The sequence below is a fragment of the Macaca mulatta genome, chromosome 20, assembly GCF_049350105.2.
Source record: "Macaca mulatta isolate MMU2019108-1 chromosome 20, T2T-MMU8v2.0, whole genome shotgun sequence".
Lineage (NCBI taxonomy): Eukaryota > Metazoa > Chordata > Mammalia > Primates > Cercopithecidae > Macaca > Macaca mulatta.
The window spans coordinates 62609634-62626814 of NC_133425.1; the positions used below are offsets into that span (position 1 = coordinate 62609634).

General features: G+C 41.4%; 1 protein-coding gene and 1 long non-coding RNA gene across 9 annotated transcripts in view; both read left to right on the top strand.

Moving 5' to 3' along the window:
• On the top strand, positions 1–4671 carry LOC144337628 (uncharacterized). Its single transcript, XR_013410998.1, has 2 exons — positions 1–2357; positions 4263–4671. It is a non-coding gene; the product is annotated as an uncharacterized LOC144337628 (long non-coding RNA).
• CBFB (core-binding factor subunit beta) overlaps positions 1–17181 on the top strand; it is a 77317-nt gene that overhangs the window by 43670 nt on the left and 16466 nt on the right. For 3 of the 8 annotated variants that reach the window (XM_015126323.3, XM_028840380.2, XM_077983454.1), the window contains one exon: positions 14024–14150. In XM_015126323.3, coding sequence (XP_014981809.1) covers positions 14024–14150 — 127 coding nt within the window. 8 annotated transcript variants of the gene reach the window in all.

Genomic DNA, 17181 nt, shown 5'->3' on the forward strand with positions numbered 1-17181 from the left:
ATATAGTTCTTTATATATGGAAATGTAAGAATTTTCTTTAAAGGGGATCAAAAAACGAAAACTTCCTAGTGAAAAGTTTAAGAGTCAAAGTGAAAATTCTTAAGAAAGAATCCTTGGTCTGGCCCGGGTGATCCCAGTGGCACATGTCTGTAGTCCTAGCTACTTGGGAGACTGAGGCGGGAGGATCCCTTGATCCCAGGAGTTCCAGCCCAGCCTAGGCAACATAATGAGACCTTCATCTCTAACATAAAAATAAAGAATCTGTGCTCTACCTTGATTTCCACAATGCTAATCAGTTCCCAGTTCTTGCAGAAAAATAATAACCAGCAATCTAGAAGACTATTTTCTATTAAGAAGTGATAAAGCAGACTTTATTTATATAAGGAAAATTCAGATTGGATTGACTTTTAAAACTGAATTATTTTGACAAGGTGCAGTGGCTCACACTGTAATTCCAACACTTGGGAAGGCAGAGGCAGGAGCATTGCTTGGTCCCAGGAGTTTGAGACCAACCTGGGTAATGTGGCAAAACCCTGTCTCTACCAAAAAAAGAAAAAAATTAGCCAACTGTGGTGGTGTGCACCTGTAGTCCCAGCTACTCAGGAAGCTGAGGTGGGATGGTTGCTTGAACCCAGGAGGCAGAGATTGCAATGAACTGAGTTGCACCACTGCACTCCAGCCTGGGTGACAGCAAGACCCTGTCTCAAAAACAAACAACAAAAACTAAAGTATTTTATTAAGATGATAGGTTAAAATTTTTAACATTTTTTTATACTTGGAGTTTTCCAAGCCTTATTTCCATAGTCCCCAAATTGAACTATATCATTACAAATTAAGTGCCATCTATTATGATAGTTTACTGCTATCACAACGGAGTTACATAATTCTTATGATAATAGGAGTTATACAGTGTATAATAAAAAAATTGAAAGCAGGTGACTCCAACTATTTAGGTAGCAATCAGTACTTCCCTGTAGCTCTCCTTGTCCCCAGGTCATCTGCAAGATAATATAAGTAAAGAGGCAATGAAATGTAGATACTAGGGGCAGAAGTTCATAGTCGTATAATGTGAATCCTGGCCCCATCACTTACTAGCTCTTATGGACTGAATGTTTATGTATCCCATCCCCAAATTGATATGTTGAAGCCCTATTCTGTTGTTACTGTACTTGAAGATAGGGCATTTATGGAGGTAATTAAGGTTAGATAAAGGCATAAGAGTGGGGCTCTGATCCAGTAGGGTTAGTGTCCTTATGAGAACAGACAGGAGGAGCTCGCTCTCTCTCTGCCATATGAGGACACAGTGAGAAGATGGATGTCTGCAAGCCAGAAGGAGGTTCCTCATGGGGAACCAAATTGGCTGGCACCTTGATCTGGGACTGCTGGTCTCCAGAAATGTGAGAAAATAAATTTCTGTTGTTTAATCCACACCATTTATGGTATTTTAGTATGGCATCCTGAGATGACTAAAACACCAGCTTTGTGATGCTGGCAAGTTATTAAATCTCTCCAGGCCTCAGATTTCTCCTTCCTAAGATGGGATAATACTGCCCACAAAATTGTGGGCTGTTGAATGGGATAGCATATGTAAAGGGCCGTGCCTAGCACAGTATCTGGCATACAGTACAGTTCCTAAACAAAGACTCTTGTTTGTTACTGCTTGTACTTCAGCATTTTATACTTAGGGTTTCCACTCTTCTGCAGATGTCTGTCTTGTGTAGTAAGAGTGTAAAATCACAAAGCATGGATTTCAGCCCTCTTTCATTGGGCTGGAATAGGCCCGATCTCTAGCAAGTGAGCCTGGTGGCAGCCTCACTTCCATGTCCCAACACAGCTTTGTTTCTCTCTGCTGATCACACAGGCAGAAATAACTCTTCTAAATTAACCAGAAAACAGTTTTTTGAAAAGTTACTTAAGTTGATGGTTAATGTTTTATCATTCATAATTAATATAATTTGATATAGGATGAGAGTGACCATATTACTTATTGTCACCGAATTACTTCTAAAAGAAGGTCTTGTTTAAAATAACTGAAATTATGTAACATTTTGACCCACAAATTTATTGACCCACAAATTGATTTTATTATATTGCTAGCCCTAGAAAAATTGTTTCATTCAAAAAACACTTTCAAAAATGTTTTTAAATAAAATATGTACACATTAACGCAAAATAAAAGTTACATCTTTATGTTAATCTTCTGAACATTAAGATTAATAAGCAGAATACTTAGTCTTGATACTTTTGCACTTTATTAGTCTCATATCTGTATCCAGTATTTTTCTGAAGAATATATAGATTTTTCAATATGGTCTTGTTTTTCTTCTCTTTTTTCTTTTTCCTTTTTTTCAGACAGAGTCTTGCTTTGTCGCCCAGGCTGGAGTGCAATGGCACAATCTGGGCTCACCGCAACCTCCGCCTCCTGGGTTCAAGTGATTCTCCTGCCTCAGCCTCCTGAGTAGCTGGGATTACAGACATGTGCCACCATGCCCAGCTAATTTTGTATTTTTGGTAGAGATGGGTTTCTCCATGTTGGTCAGGCTGGTCTTGATGTCAGGTGATCCACCCACCTCGGCCTCCCAAAATGCTGGGATTACAGGTGTGAGCCACCATGTCCGGCCCCTTTTTTCTTTTCTTTTTTTTTTTTTTTAAGTGACAGAATCTTGCTCTGTTGGTCAGGCCGGAGTGCAGTGGTATAATGACAGCTCACTACAGCTTCAAGCTCCTGTCATGCTTGGCTAAGTTTTTTTTATTTTTTGCAAAGACAAGGTCTTACCATGTTGGCCAGGCTGGTCTTGAATTGCTGGCTTCAAATGATCCTCCTGCCTCAGCCTCCCAAAGCACTGGTATTATAGGCATGAGCCACTGCATCTAGCCTCTTACTTTTATTTTCTTCATAAAAGTGCCTGCAATATGCTTCAGAATTGCATGTTATAATTAGTAAATTTGGAACTGTTGACATTTTCAATTGAGTGTCTGTAAACATGTAAAAAATTGACAAAATACTCTCTAACAAATGCTGAAGTATCTGGTAAACTAAGCTAAATGGAAGAGAGTCAATTCCATTTTTGAAAGATAAATTGTATATATATTTCAGCTGAAATATTTTCACAGGTATTGTCTCTGCTTTTGTCCAGAGTACCTTTCTTTGACAAGTTTGATATAAGAAAAAAACCTGTTGAAGCTGTCTCTATTTATTATTCTGTCTCTATTTATGATTCTTCTGAAATTTTTGCCAAGTTCTGTTACTTCAGAATCAAATCATTTTCAGTTAAAAATAGGAATTCCATCCAAGATTCTTTTCCCAAAAAGAAACAGAAGACATGTGACCAGGTGTGGTGGGTCACACCTGTAATCCCTGCACTCTTGAGAGGCTGAGACAGGTGGATCACTTGAGGTCAGGAGTTCGAGACCAGCCTGGCCAACTTGGTGAAACCACGTCTCTACTGAAAATTCAAAAATATGCCATAGCGGCACGTGTCTGTGGTTCCAGCTACTCAGGAGGCTAAAGTGGGAGAATTACTTAAACCCAGGAGGTGGAGGTTGCAGTGAGCCAAGATCGTGCTACTGCACTCCAGCCTGGGTAGCAGAGTGAGACTCCATCTCAAAAAACATGAGGCCGGGCGCAATGGTTCATGCCTGTAATCCCAGCACTTTGGAAAGCTGAGGCAGTCAAATCACCCGAGGTAAGGAGTTCGAGACCAGTCTGGCCAACATGGTGAAACTTTTCTCAACCAAAACTACAAAAATTAGCCGGGCATGATGGAGGGCACCTGTAGTCCCAGTTACTTGGGAGGCTGAGGCAGGAGAATGGTGTGAACCCAGGAGGTGGAGCTTGCAGTGAGCTGAGATCCTGCCATTGCACTCTAAGCCTGGACGACAGAGCGAGACTCCGTCTTAAAAACAAAACAGAACAAAACAAAACACCAAACTGTTATTTGTAGAAAATGCATGTACTTAGAAAATCTAAGATAATTTACAAACTATTAAGAAAACTAGCCGGGCACGGTGGCTCACACCTGTAATCCCAGCACTTTGGGAGGCCGAGGCGGGCGGATCACGAGGTCAGGAGATTGAGACCATCCTGGCTAACATGGTGAAACCCCGCCTCTACTAAAAATACAAAAAATTAGCTGGGCATGGTGGTGCATGCCTGTAGTCCCAGCTACTCGGAGGCTGAGGCAGGAGAATGGCGTGAACCCAGGAGGCGGAGCTTGCAGTGAGCTGAGATCCTGCCACTGCACTCCAAGCCTGGGCGACAGAGCAAGACTCCATCTTAAAAACAAAACAGAACAAAACAAAACACCAAACTGTTATTTGCAGAAAATGCATGTACTTAGAAAATCTAAGATAATTTACAAACTATTGAGAAAACTAGCTGGATGCGGTGGCTCACGCCTGTAATCCCAGCACTTTGGGAGGCCGAGGCGGGCGGATCACGAAGTCAGGAGATCGAGACCATCCTGGCTAACACGGTGAAACCCCGTCTCTACTAAAAATACAAAAAATTAGCCGGGCGTGGTGGTGCACGCCTGTAGTCCCAGCTACTCAGAGGCTGAGGCAGGAGAATGGCGTGAACCTGGGAGGCGGAGCTTGCAGTGAGCCCAGATAGCACCACTGCACTCTAGCCTGGGCGACAAAGCGAGACTCCATCTCAAAAAAAAAAGAAAACTAACACATGAATTTCACAGGGTATTAAATGTAATACAAGGTCAGTACACCATCAGTTACATTTCTATATACCAGCAATAAACAAAGACAAAGGTAATACTGCAGTGCAGACAAGGGCAGGGGGACGGGGGGTAGGTCTCTTCAGTAAATGGCGCTGGGACAATAAAACATTTCTGTGAGGGGAAAATATTTCAGAGCCCCTTATACCATTCACAGAAATCAATTTCAGATGGATAGCAGTTTATAAAATGTGAAACAGTAAAGCTTTTTTTTTATTTTGAGATGGAGTCTAGCTCTCACCAGGCTGGAGTGCAGTGGCATGATCTCGGCTCATTGTAACCTCTGCCTCCCGGGTTCAAGTGATTCTCCTGCCTCAGCCTCTCGAGTAGCTGGGACTACAGGTGTGCACCATCATGCCCTGCTAATTTGTGTATTTTTAGTAGAGACGGGGTTTCACCATGTTGGCCAGGATCGTCTCGGATCCCTTGACCTCATGATGCACCCACCTTGGCCTCCCAAAAGTGCTGGGATTATAGACATGAGCCACTGCGCTCAGCCAAAACAGTAAAGCTTTTTAAAGGAAAATGAGAAGATCATTTTGTGACCTTGGAGTAGGCAAAAACTTGAACAGGACACAAAACATGCTAAACTGTAAGTAAATGGATAAATAATGAATTATGGCAAAACCAAGAACTGTTTATCAAAAGACAGTATTAAGAGAATGTAAAGGCAACCTGAACAGTGGTGGAAAATGTTTTCTGGCAAAGGACTTACATAAAATATGTAGAGGCCAGGCGCAGTGGCTCACGCCTGTAATCCCAACACTTTGGGAGGCCAAGGCAGGCAGATCACTTGAGTCCAGGAGTTCGAGACCAGCCTGGCCATTGTGGCAAAACCCCATCTCTACAAAAAAACAAAAAAATTAGCCAGGTGTGGTGGCACATACCTGTAATCCCAGCTACTCAGGAGGCTGAGGCAGGAGAATTGCTTGAACCTGGGAGGCCGAGGTTTCAGTGAGCCGAGATCACGTCACTGTACTCCAGCCTGGGCAACAGAGCGAAACTCCATCTCAAAAAAAATGTGTGTGTGTGTGTGCATAAAGAACTCTTACATTTCAGTGAGAAAGTATTTTCATTGAAAGAAAACACAGTACAACCTAAAAGAAATTGGCAAAAGACATTTAACAGGCAGTTCACAAACAGGCTATACAAATGAAAAGGATTCAACTTTATTGGGTCATCAGAAAAATAATTATCAAAACTACAGTACTACCACACAGTCATCAGAATGGTTAAAATGAAAAAGACAATATCAAACATTGACAAGAATGTAGAGCAGCAGTTGGTGTGTTGGTTGTGTAAGATTGGCACAACATTTGGAAAACTGGCTGTAAATACGCAAGCTGTGCATGCACACACACACACATATATATGCATATGTATGTATATAATATAAACCATGATCTAGCAGTTCTACTCCAAGGCATGACGGCAACAGGAGTGAATATGCATATTCATCACAAAATATGTACTAGGACATTTGTAACAGTATTATTAATAATAGCTAGAAATTGTAAACTGCGCAAATGGCCATTAACAGTGAAATTTGTAAAGTGCGTGGTCACACAAATACAATGAGAATGAAAAGCTACAACTAACACCAATATGTGTGAGTTCCTCAAAAATATTGAGGGCACAGAACAGGCCAGTTATTGTGCCTTAACTCTTGTAATCCCAGCACTTTGGGAGGCCAAGGCAGGAGGGTTGTTTCAGGCCAGGAGTTCAAGAGCCTAAAATTTTAAAATCTCAAAAATTTTTAAAAATTGACTGGGCACAGTGGCTCATGCCTGTAATCTCAGCACTTTGGGAGGCTGAGGCAGGCAGATCACAAGGTCAGGAGTTCGAGACCAGCTTGGCCAGTATGGTGAAACCCTGTCTCAACTAAAAAATTAGCTGGGTATGGTGGTGGGTTTTTGTAGTCCAAGCTACTTGGGAGGCTGAGGCAGGAGAATCGCTTGAACCCAGCAGGCAGAGGTTGCAGTGAGCTGAGATTGTGCCACTGCACTCCAGCCTGGGTGACAGAGCTAGACTCCATCTAAAAAAAAAAAAAAAATTTTTTTTTTTAAATTAGCCATGCATGGCGGCACACATTTGTAGTCCTAGTTACTTGGGAGGTTAAGGTAGGTGGGTCGCTTGAGCCTGGGTGGTCAAGGCTGCAGTGAGCCATGATTGCGCCATTGCACTTCAGTCTGGGCGACAGACTGTCTCAAAAAAATAAATAATTTTAAAAATAGCACATGTTATATGAATAGATTTATGTAAAAGTACAAAGTTGGGTAAAACCAATATATGCTTTTTAACCCTCCATTTATTTATTTCTATAGAAAGTAAACAAGAGGCAAAATTAAGCAAAACGCCTCTTGGTAATAAATAATAGGAAAGCCATAAGTAGTATTCACAAAATTATGGATAGTGGTCACCTCTAGGAACAAGAGGGAAACAGGGTAGAGCAGCACAGAAACTGTAATGCCCAAGGTCTATTCATCGTTAACACATGCTTTAGAAGTAAGGGTTATGAGGCCGGGCGCGGTGGCTCAAGCCTGTAATCCCAGCACTTTGGGAGGCCGAGACGGGCGGATCACGAGGTCAGCAGATCGAGACCATCCTGGCTGACCCGGTGAAACCCCGTCTCTACTAAAAATACAAAAAACTAGCCGGGCGAGGTGGCGGGCGCCTGTAGTCCCAGCTACTCGGGAGGCTGAGGCAGGAGAATGGCGTAAACCCGGGAGGCGGAGCTTGCAGTGAGCTGAGATCCGGCCACTGCATTCCAGCCTGGGCGACAGAGCGAGACTCCGTCTCAAAAAAAAAAAAAAAAAAGAAGTAAGGGTTATGGTGCCCTCTTGGGTGGAAGGGGCTAATTACTGGAATGGAGCAGGAGACTTCCAGGATGCTGATACTGTTTTGTGTCTTCATATGGTTCTAGTTATGTGGGTGAGTTCAATTTGTGAAAATTCATCAAGCTAGGTTTAGGACAGTGCAGTCCTGTAGAATTAATATATAAGCCATATACTGTAATTTAAATTTTTCTAGGAAAAAATAAAGTAAAATTTTCTAGAAGCCCATTTTAAAAGTTAGAAAAAGAAACAAGTGTGATTTTTACATTTTATTTAACCCATTATACCCAAAAGTATTATTTGAACATATAACCAATATAAAAATTTATTGAGATATATTATTTTAGTAATGAGTATTTGAAATTCAGGGGGTATAGTCTGCTTACTTCGCTTCTCAACTCAGATTAATCTTTTTTTCTTTTTTGAGACAAGGTCTCGCTATACCACAAACTCCTGGGCTCAACTGATCATCCCACCTCAGCCTGGTACTACAGGTGTGTGCCACTGTACCCAATAGACTATTCATATTTCAAGTGTGCAGTAGTTATCTGTGGTATGTGGCTGTCATATTGGACAGCATAGCCTTAAGATACATGTACTTTTTTGTATGTATAAAATACTGAAATAAAATATTTCAAAGGTTTTTCTATAGATGAAGATATTTCTGAGTACAGTTATAAAGATTCAAATTTAAATTGTATTTTCATCTTTTAGTGTCTTTAAGTTTGAATGTGTTCTTTACACACTTGGTTGTTTTTTGTTTGTTTTTGAGATGGAGTCTTTTTCCATTTCCTAGACTGGAGTGCAGTGGCACAATCTCAGCTCACTGCAACCTCCGGCTTCTGGGTTCAAGCCATTCTCCTGCCTCAGCCTCCCGAATAACTGAGATTACAGGCACCCTCCATCACGCCCAGCTAACTTTTGTATTTTTAGTAGAGACAGGGTTTCACCGTGTTGGCCACACTGGTCTCGAACTCCTGACCTCAGGTGATCTGCCACACTTGGTTTTTTAATATAATTCTCTAAAAACTTGAAAAACATGAAAATTTTGGTACTTCACCATTGAGTAATCAGAGATTTCCAACTAATTTTAAATAAAATGTTACTACAAAGACTCATTTACCAAAAGAAGGTCAATATTATTATAGGAACTAGGTTGTTTAGCATAGTTCTTCAAGTTTTTTAAAAATCCAGTGTGTACTGTCATGAGATTATTTTTTTAATTCATCGTTAGCTTTGTCACAATTCTACAGTTCAGTTACTTTAACTATGGATATATAAAGATATTTGTTAAGTTATATAAACTATAACTTTTTTTTTTTTTTTTTTTTTTTGAGACGGAGTCTTGCTCTGTCGCCCAGGCTGGAGTGCAGTGGCATGATCTCGGCTCACTGCAAGCTCCACCTCCCGGGTTCACGCCATTCTCCTGCCTAGCCTCCCCAGTAGCTGGGACTATAGGCGCCCGCCACCACGCCCAGCTAATTTTTTGTATTTTTGGTAGAGACGGGGTTTCACCGTGTTAGCCAGGATGGTCTTGATCTCCTGACCTCATGATTCACCTGCCTCAGCCTCCCAAAGTGCTGGGATTACAGGTGTGAGCCACCATGCCTGGCCTATATAAACTATAACTTCTAAATGATAGAATGTTTCATTTCTTTGGATGCAGTTATAAATTACATGTGTACCACTACTAGTTCCTAGTAAATTTCTAATTCAATGAGAATGTTATTTTTTATACAGTGTGTTCCACCATTTGTATTATCAATGTAAGCCAATAATTTTATCTTCATTGTGGTACTTTTTAAATGACTTTGTTTTGGCAATCACAAAATGATATTTCACCTTCAGTATAATGACCCTGCAAAGTTTTATTTGATTCCATGATTGGATTAGAAAAATTGAACCGTTATTGGAATTGATGAATTTTCTATTTGAAGTACCTGATGACACTGCTGTAAAATTAGTGTCTTTTTGTTTGCAAGGTTTTTCTGTTCATGAAGCAACATATAAACAGCTTTACTTTTTACATATACAAAAAAATGTGGGTGAAATTAATTTGGAAGAGTCATTTAAGTGAAAAGTTAGGCTCTACAGATTGATACGTTAAATGTACCGTTTGCAGCTGCACATACTGATTGTCTTTTATGTAAATACTGATGCTTCTTCAGCAGATTTATTTCTTTTGGTTTTCATGTGATCAGTGATATCATTCTGGTCCCCAAAGAGAATAGTAAAGGTCGATATTTTGTGCAAATGAGATGTTCATCGTCAACTTTCTTGGAAACAAATTTGATTCTTAATTTTTTAATTAAGCATGAACTTCTAGTTTTTAACCTCTGCTGCAGAAAGGTAAGTGTTACCAAACTGTAAAATATATATAGTTGTAGATTTAGGCAATAAATAAAGACACAATTTAAATACAGTGAAGAGAAAATTAGTACAACAAGAGTGGTCAGAATATTTTGTGTATGCTCTATGACAGAACTGCTAAGCCTTTATTTTCCACGTGGATTTCATTTACACCCAACCATGTTTTATGATGACCCCACCTGGCTACATTATGCAGATTGTGGTATAGACTTTGGAATAACAGACTAGTAGTATAACAAGTGGCTGGTGGGGACAGGAGAATTGAAAACCTTATCCCACCCGAACCTGAATGGAGTTAGTTGTTCCTAGCCATTTGAGCCTACTTTGTGGGTGAGCACGTGGTTTTTATTAGCAGATGCCCTTTATGCTGTCCTTGAAAGGGAGGTGTTAGATTGCAGCAGGAAAGGATCAGGATAATACTGGTAATTGCTGATTGTCTTTCCATTTTACCATTTTTTAAAGTGTGAATTCTATTCACTGCACATACATCTCACTTGTCATTAGAAAATACCAAGACAAGCTGGTCACGGTGGCTTATGCCTGTGATCCGAGCACTTTGGGAGGTGGAGGCAGGAGAATCACTTGATACCAGGAGTTCAAGACCAGCCTGGGCAACACAGCGAGACCCCATCTCTATATAAAAAATTTTAAAAATTAGCTCTGGTGGCACACACCTATAGTTCCTGCTACTTGGGAGCCTGAGGCAGGAGGATCACTTGAGCCTGGGAGGTTGAGGCTGTGATGAGCTGTTATCATGCCACTGCACTCCAGCCTGAGCTTAAGAGCGAGACCCCTTCTCTAAAAAAAAGAGGAAAGAAAAGATCAAAACAGAAGATGAAACAAGAAAGTGAGGGCTACCAAATATCTCCTGGCTTATTTTGCTGCAAATATTAATAATAATACTTTTTATTCTTTTTTTGAAATGGAGTTTCGCTCTTGTTGCCCAGGCTGGAGTGCAATGGTGTGATCTCAGCTCACTGCAGCCTCCGCCTCCTGGGTTCAAGTGATTCTTCTGCCTCAGCCTCCTGAGTAGCTGGGATTACAGGGGCCTGCCACCATGCCTGGGTAATTTTTTGTATTTGTTTTTTAGTAGAGACAGGGTTCACCATGTTGGCCAGGCTGGTTTCTTGAACTCCCAACCTCAGGTGATCCACCGGCCTTGGCCTCCCAAAGTGCTTGAGCTTACAGGTGTGAGCCACCATGCCAGGCCCACAGTTTTTTCCTGTCATGAGCACATGTGTCCTTGTTGATACCTAAGTGTATAGAAAGCCCTGGGAAATTTGGAACAGCATTATTTTGTGGATACCTCTGGCTTATATAGTATGTCATGAGAATATAGTAGGTCCATGTCATGATGTTCAGTCAAATGTTTGAATTACATCTTTCCATTCTGTTTACGTTATAGACATTGTCACTGAAAATTTGGAGTATTAGAAAACCCCACTGACAGTGACAAATAAAGGATTTATCACACAGAACAAGATATCCAGCAGTACACAGTCCAGGCCTGGTATAGCACTTAATTATGTTATCAGTGGCCCGAGGCCTTTTTTTTTTTGGACCCTGACATGATATAAGGTCTCTTAGTCTTGCTGCTGTAGCATGCTCACTGTGTGACTATGTCCTCATTATTATGTTTGCAAGATGGCTGCTGCCTCTCTGAACACTGCATCAGTTCCTAAGAAGGTAGAATGGTGAAATGTCTCAAACTTTCTTGGAAGCCCCATTAGGTGACTTATGTTTCTGTGTCATTGGCTACAACTGAGTTACGTGGCCACCCCTTGCTGCAGTGAATCTAGGAAAGTGAGTAGTATTGATGACTTTTCTGGTATTGTTTTGGATCTTTTAGTTTCTTCAAGTGTACCATCAAAAATCCTACTATTCTGACCAGGCGCAGTGGCTCACGCCTGTAAGCCCAGGATTTTGGGAGGCAAAGACAGGCAAATCACTTGAGGTCAGGAGTTCAAGACCAGCCGGCCATGGTGGCGCGCACCTGTAGTCCCAGCTACTCAGGAGGCTGAGGCAGGAGAATTGCTTGAACTTGCGTGGTTGCAGTGAGCAGAGAACACACCGCTGCACTCCAGCCCGGGCAACAGAGTGAGACTCTGTCTCAGAAAAAAAAAATCTAGTTTTCAGAAGTGTGTGACGGCAAAGGCCAGGCATCCTAGGCTGTACACAGTAAGGGAGCTCTTTTAAGTTGGGGGCATCGTGGTCAGATTGTGCTTTAAAGGCATACTCCGATGGCTGTGTGGTAGATTGGGTTGAGGGGTGACCAAATGGAAGCAAGGAGAGACTGTTGAGGAGACTTTTGCAATGGTCTAAGTGAGATTTTTAGGGGCCTGAACTAGGAAACTTTTTATAGGAATGAAGAGGAGACTGAAGATTCCAAAATATGTAGGACATCAAGTGGGTAGGACTCAGTGGTTGGTTGACTGTAGAGACAAGGAGAGAGTGAAGAAGAGTCAGATGATGGCTCAGGTTTCTAGCAGAAAAAAAAAAAAATGGTGCCACCAACAGAGACCAAAAAAGAGTAGAGGAGAAAGTTTAAGTTGGTTACCTTTTTAGACACAATGAGTCCTGAGGTATATGGGTTTCTTTCATGTGCAGATCTTTTTCTTTTTTTTTTTTTTTTTTTTTTTTTTGAGACGGAGTCTCGCTCTGTCTCCCAGGCTGGAGTGCAGTGGCGCGATCTCGGCTCACTGCAAGCTCCGCCTCCCGGGTTCACGCCATTCTCCTGCCTCAGCCTCCCGAGTAGCTGGGACTACAGGCGCCCACAACCGCGCCCGGCTAATTTTTTGTATTTTTAGTAGAGACGGGGTTTCACCGTGGTCTCGATCTCCTGACCTTGTGATCCGCCCGCCTCGGCCTCCCAAAGTGCTGGGATTACAGGCGTGAGCCACCGCGCCCGGCTCATGTGCAGATCTTTAGCCACTAACTGGGAAAAGACAGATTCGTTATATGTTAACAAATATATTTTCCTTAATAATTTCCCTTGAGATTTTTATTTGCTTTTTGTTGTCCAGAAGTTTCCAACATTTGTGTAGTCAGTGCTGTTCATCTTCATTTATATTTCTGGCTTTAGTTCATAGAGCCTTTCTTTTCCCCAAATGATAGAAGTATTTACCACATTTTTTTCTTGTTCTTCTCTGCCTTAAATGTTGATTGATCAGGATTTTATTTTGATGAGTAGGATTAAGTAAGTAAAGAAAACGGAAGAGCATTTTCAATTGTTAGAATATGATTAACATGACTTCGTTTCCAAGGTGTAGTATAAAATATGAAATACTGAATTTTTCTTTTAAAAGTACCTCTGACATTTTTTTTTTAATGCTGTTGATGTTTCAGAAATACTCTGCTGTTTGTTTCTGTCAGAATTAAAAAGGCTGGACAAGGTGGCTTGCACCTGTAATCCCAGCACTTAGGGAGGCCGAGACGAGGATCTCTTGAGGCCAGGAGTTTGACACCAGCCTGGTCAACATAGCAAGACCCAGTATCTACAAAAACTAAAAAAAAAAATTAACCAGGCGCAGTGGTGCGTGCCTGTATTCCCAGCTGCTTGGGAGGCTGAGGCAGGAGAATTGGTGTAATGGGGTTAAGCCTTGGATTTTCAGGTTGTGGTGAGCCGTGATTCCACCACTGCACTTGTACTCCAGCCTGAGTAACAGAGTGGTACGCTGTTTTTTGTTTGTTTGTTTTTATTTTCTTTTCCTTTTTTTTGAGACAGGGTTTCGCTCTTGTTGCCTAGGCTGGAGTGCGGTGGCGCAATATTGGCACACTGTAACCTCCGCCTCCCGGGTTTTAAGCTATTCTCCTGCCTCAGCCTCCCAAGTAGCTGGGTTTACAAGCATGCGCCACAACATCCAGTTAATTACTGTATTTTTAGTAGAGATGGGGTTTCACCATGTTGGTCAGGCTGGTCTCAAACTCCTGACCTCAAGTGATCTGCCCGCCTTGGCCTCCCAAAGTGCTGGGATTACAGGCGTGAGCCATTGTGCCCAGCCGCTGTTTCAGGAAAAAAAAAAAACACCCCAGATCTTGTATTTTTTTTATAAATCAAAATTAAAATAGGTATTTCATGTATTCTGACAGCAGGAGGATGCATTAGCACAACAGGCCTTTGAAGAGGCTCGGAGAAGGACACGCGAATTTGAAGATAGAGACAGGTCTCATCGGGAGGAAATGGAGGTGAGAGTTTCACAGCTGCTGGCAGTAACTGGTTAGTACTTTCCCCCAAACTCTCAGGCTGTGTTTGTGATGTTTGTGCATAATGCTTTTTAATGGTTTAATTTTGTCTTTTCTTTTTAAAAAGTTGTATTCTCTGACTTTGTATTTATTAAATGTAATTGCTGTAAAGAAATTTATTCTAATTTTAAGGTTGTACATCAATTCCTCATTCATTGATCTTCATAAAAATCATTTACTATAAATAAGGTGTATTTTCTCTTAATTCATTTACCCAAAATCTCACCTATTTTTTTTTCTTGTTTTTCAAATTATTTGTAAAAACTGGCTTATATTAACATAGACTGCATATTTTTAGAACATTATTAAAACTCTTTGGAGTAATATTACTTTCCATTTTCCTATGAATATTTATCTTGATTTTGTAGCTATAATTGTCGGTCATTTGTGTGATTTTTAAAGGAAAATTTAATATTTTCAAACTATTACAAAGAACAGAATTAACAAACTTTCTTTTAACCTTTCAATTGGAAAATACGGAAACAGAAATCAACATTAACAAATCTGTAGCTTCCTTTGCTGGTTTACTTAGGACAAATTATTAAAAATAATAATAATAAATCTATAGCTGAATGAATTATTGTAAGGCTAACATCCTTACAACTGCAGTTTGGTCAAAAAATAAAACTTCGAGCCTGAGCAACTCTGTCTCTATAAAAAGTAAGAAAATTACCTGGGTGTGGTGGCACATGCCTGTAGCTTTAGTCACTTGGTAGGCCAAGGTAGGAGAATCACTTGAGCCATGGAGTTTGAGGTTACAGTGAGCAGTAATTGTGCCCCTGTATTCCAGCCTGGATGACAGAGTGAGATCCTGCCTCTAGAAAATAAATAAATAAAACATAAATAAAACTTTGACAGCTACCCTAGCAGCCCCTTCCATATATACATCTGATCATGACTTTCTCATGATTTCTGCTCAAAAGTAATCATTATTTCGATTTTTTTTTTTTTTTTTTTTTTTGAGATGGAATCTTCCTTTGTTGCCCAGGCTGGAGTATAGTGGCATGATCTCAGCTCACTGCAGCCTCTACCTCCCAGGTTCAAGTGATTCTCCTGCCTGAGCATCCTGAATAGCTGGGATTACAGGTGCACACCACCACGCCCAGCTAATTTGTGTATTTTTAGTAGAGGCAGGGTTTCACCATGTTGGTCAGGCTGGTCTCAGACTCCTGACCTCATGATCCACCTGCCTGGGCCTCCCAAAGTGCTGGGATTACAGGCGTGAACCACTGCATCCAGCCCATTATTTCAATTTTTTTTTTTTTTTTTTTGAGATGGAGTCTCCCTCTGTCGCCCAGGCTGGAGTGCAGTGGCGAGATCTCAGCTCACTGCAAGCTCTGCCTCCTGGGTTCATGCCATTCTCCTGCCTCAGCCTCCAGAGTAGGTGGGACTACAGGCGCCTGCCACCATGCCCGGCTAATTTTTTGTATTTTTAGTAGAGATGGGGTTTCATCGTGTTAGCCAAGATGGTCTCGATCTCCTGACCTCATGATCTGCCCACCTCGGCCTCCCAAAGTGCTGCGATTACAGGCATGAGCCACCGCGGCTGGCCTATTTCAATTTTTATAGTTATTTTGTTTGTTTGTTTGTTTGTTTGTTTGTTTTGAGACGGAGTCTTGCTCTGTCACCTAGGCTGGAGTGCAGTGGCCGGATCTCAGCTCACTGCAAGCTCCGCCTCCCGGGTTTACACCTATTCTCCTGCCTCAGCCTTCCGAGTAGCTGGGACTACAGGCGCCCGCCACCTCCCCTGGCTAGTTTTTTGTATTTTTTAGTAGAGACGGGGTTTCACCGGGTTAGCCAGGATGGTCTCTATCTCCTGACCTCGTGATCCACCCGTCTTGGCCTCCCAAAGTGCTGGGATTACACGCTTGAGCCACCGCGTCCGGCCTATAGTTAATTTCTTGTATTTCTTTAGTTTTAGTACCCATTGAAGTTTAGTCTTGCCCAGTTTTAAAATTTGATCTTTTTTCCCCCGCTTTTTTAAATCTACCATGTTGGTTTCTGAATTTTGATGTGTCTTTTAATTGACAATGGAATTTTAACCTTTTTTACACAAAATTGTACCCTGCTTTAAGCAGACCTCAATTACAAAAATTAATATTCAAAGTATATACAAATTGTTCAGAAATACAGATTTTCTTTAAAAAGTATATTCTAGGGCCAGGTGCCATGGCTCACACTTTTAATCCCAGCACTTTGGGAGGCTGAGGCGGGAGGATTGCTTGAGGCTGGGAATTTGAGACCATCTTGGGCAAAATAGCAAGCTCCCATCTTTGCAAAATATAAAAAATTAGCCAGCATAGTGGCACATGCCTGTCGTCCTAGCTACTCAGGAGGCTGAGGCAAGAGGGTAGCTTGAGCCTAGGAGCTTAAGGCTGCAGGAGCTATGATCATGCCACTGTACTCCAGCCTGGATGACAGAGCAGAACCCTACCTCAAAAAAAAAAAAAAAAAAGGCTGGGCGCGGTGGCTCAAGCCTGTAATCCCAGCACTTTGGGAGGCCGAGACGGTGGATCACGAGGTCAGAAGATCGAGACCATCATGGCTAACACGGTGAAACTCCGTCTCTACTAAAAAATACAAAAAACTAGCCGGGCGAGGTGGCGGGTGCCTATAGTCCCAGCTACTCGGAAGGCTGAGGCAGGAGAATAGGTGTAAACCCAGGAGGCGGAGCTTGCAGTGAGCTGAGATCCGGCCACTGCACTCCAGCCTGGGCGACAGAGCGAGACTCTGTCTCAAAAAAAAAAAAAAAAAAGTATATTCTAGCAAAAATAATCAAGATAAGAACTAATGTGTTTGAAGAAGAATGTCAGATGTTACTGTATATTATGCTTCAAGTTTATAAACTTTGTATCAACATGAACATTTCATACAAGAATAGAAAAAGCACACATTCATCTTTGGTAATCAAAACACATTAAAATATAATTACAGTACATCAACTAAATAGAACCATTTCAGGTGTTAAAAATCAATATTATGTACCTAAGATTGTTAAATTCATG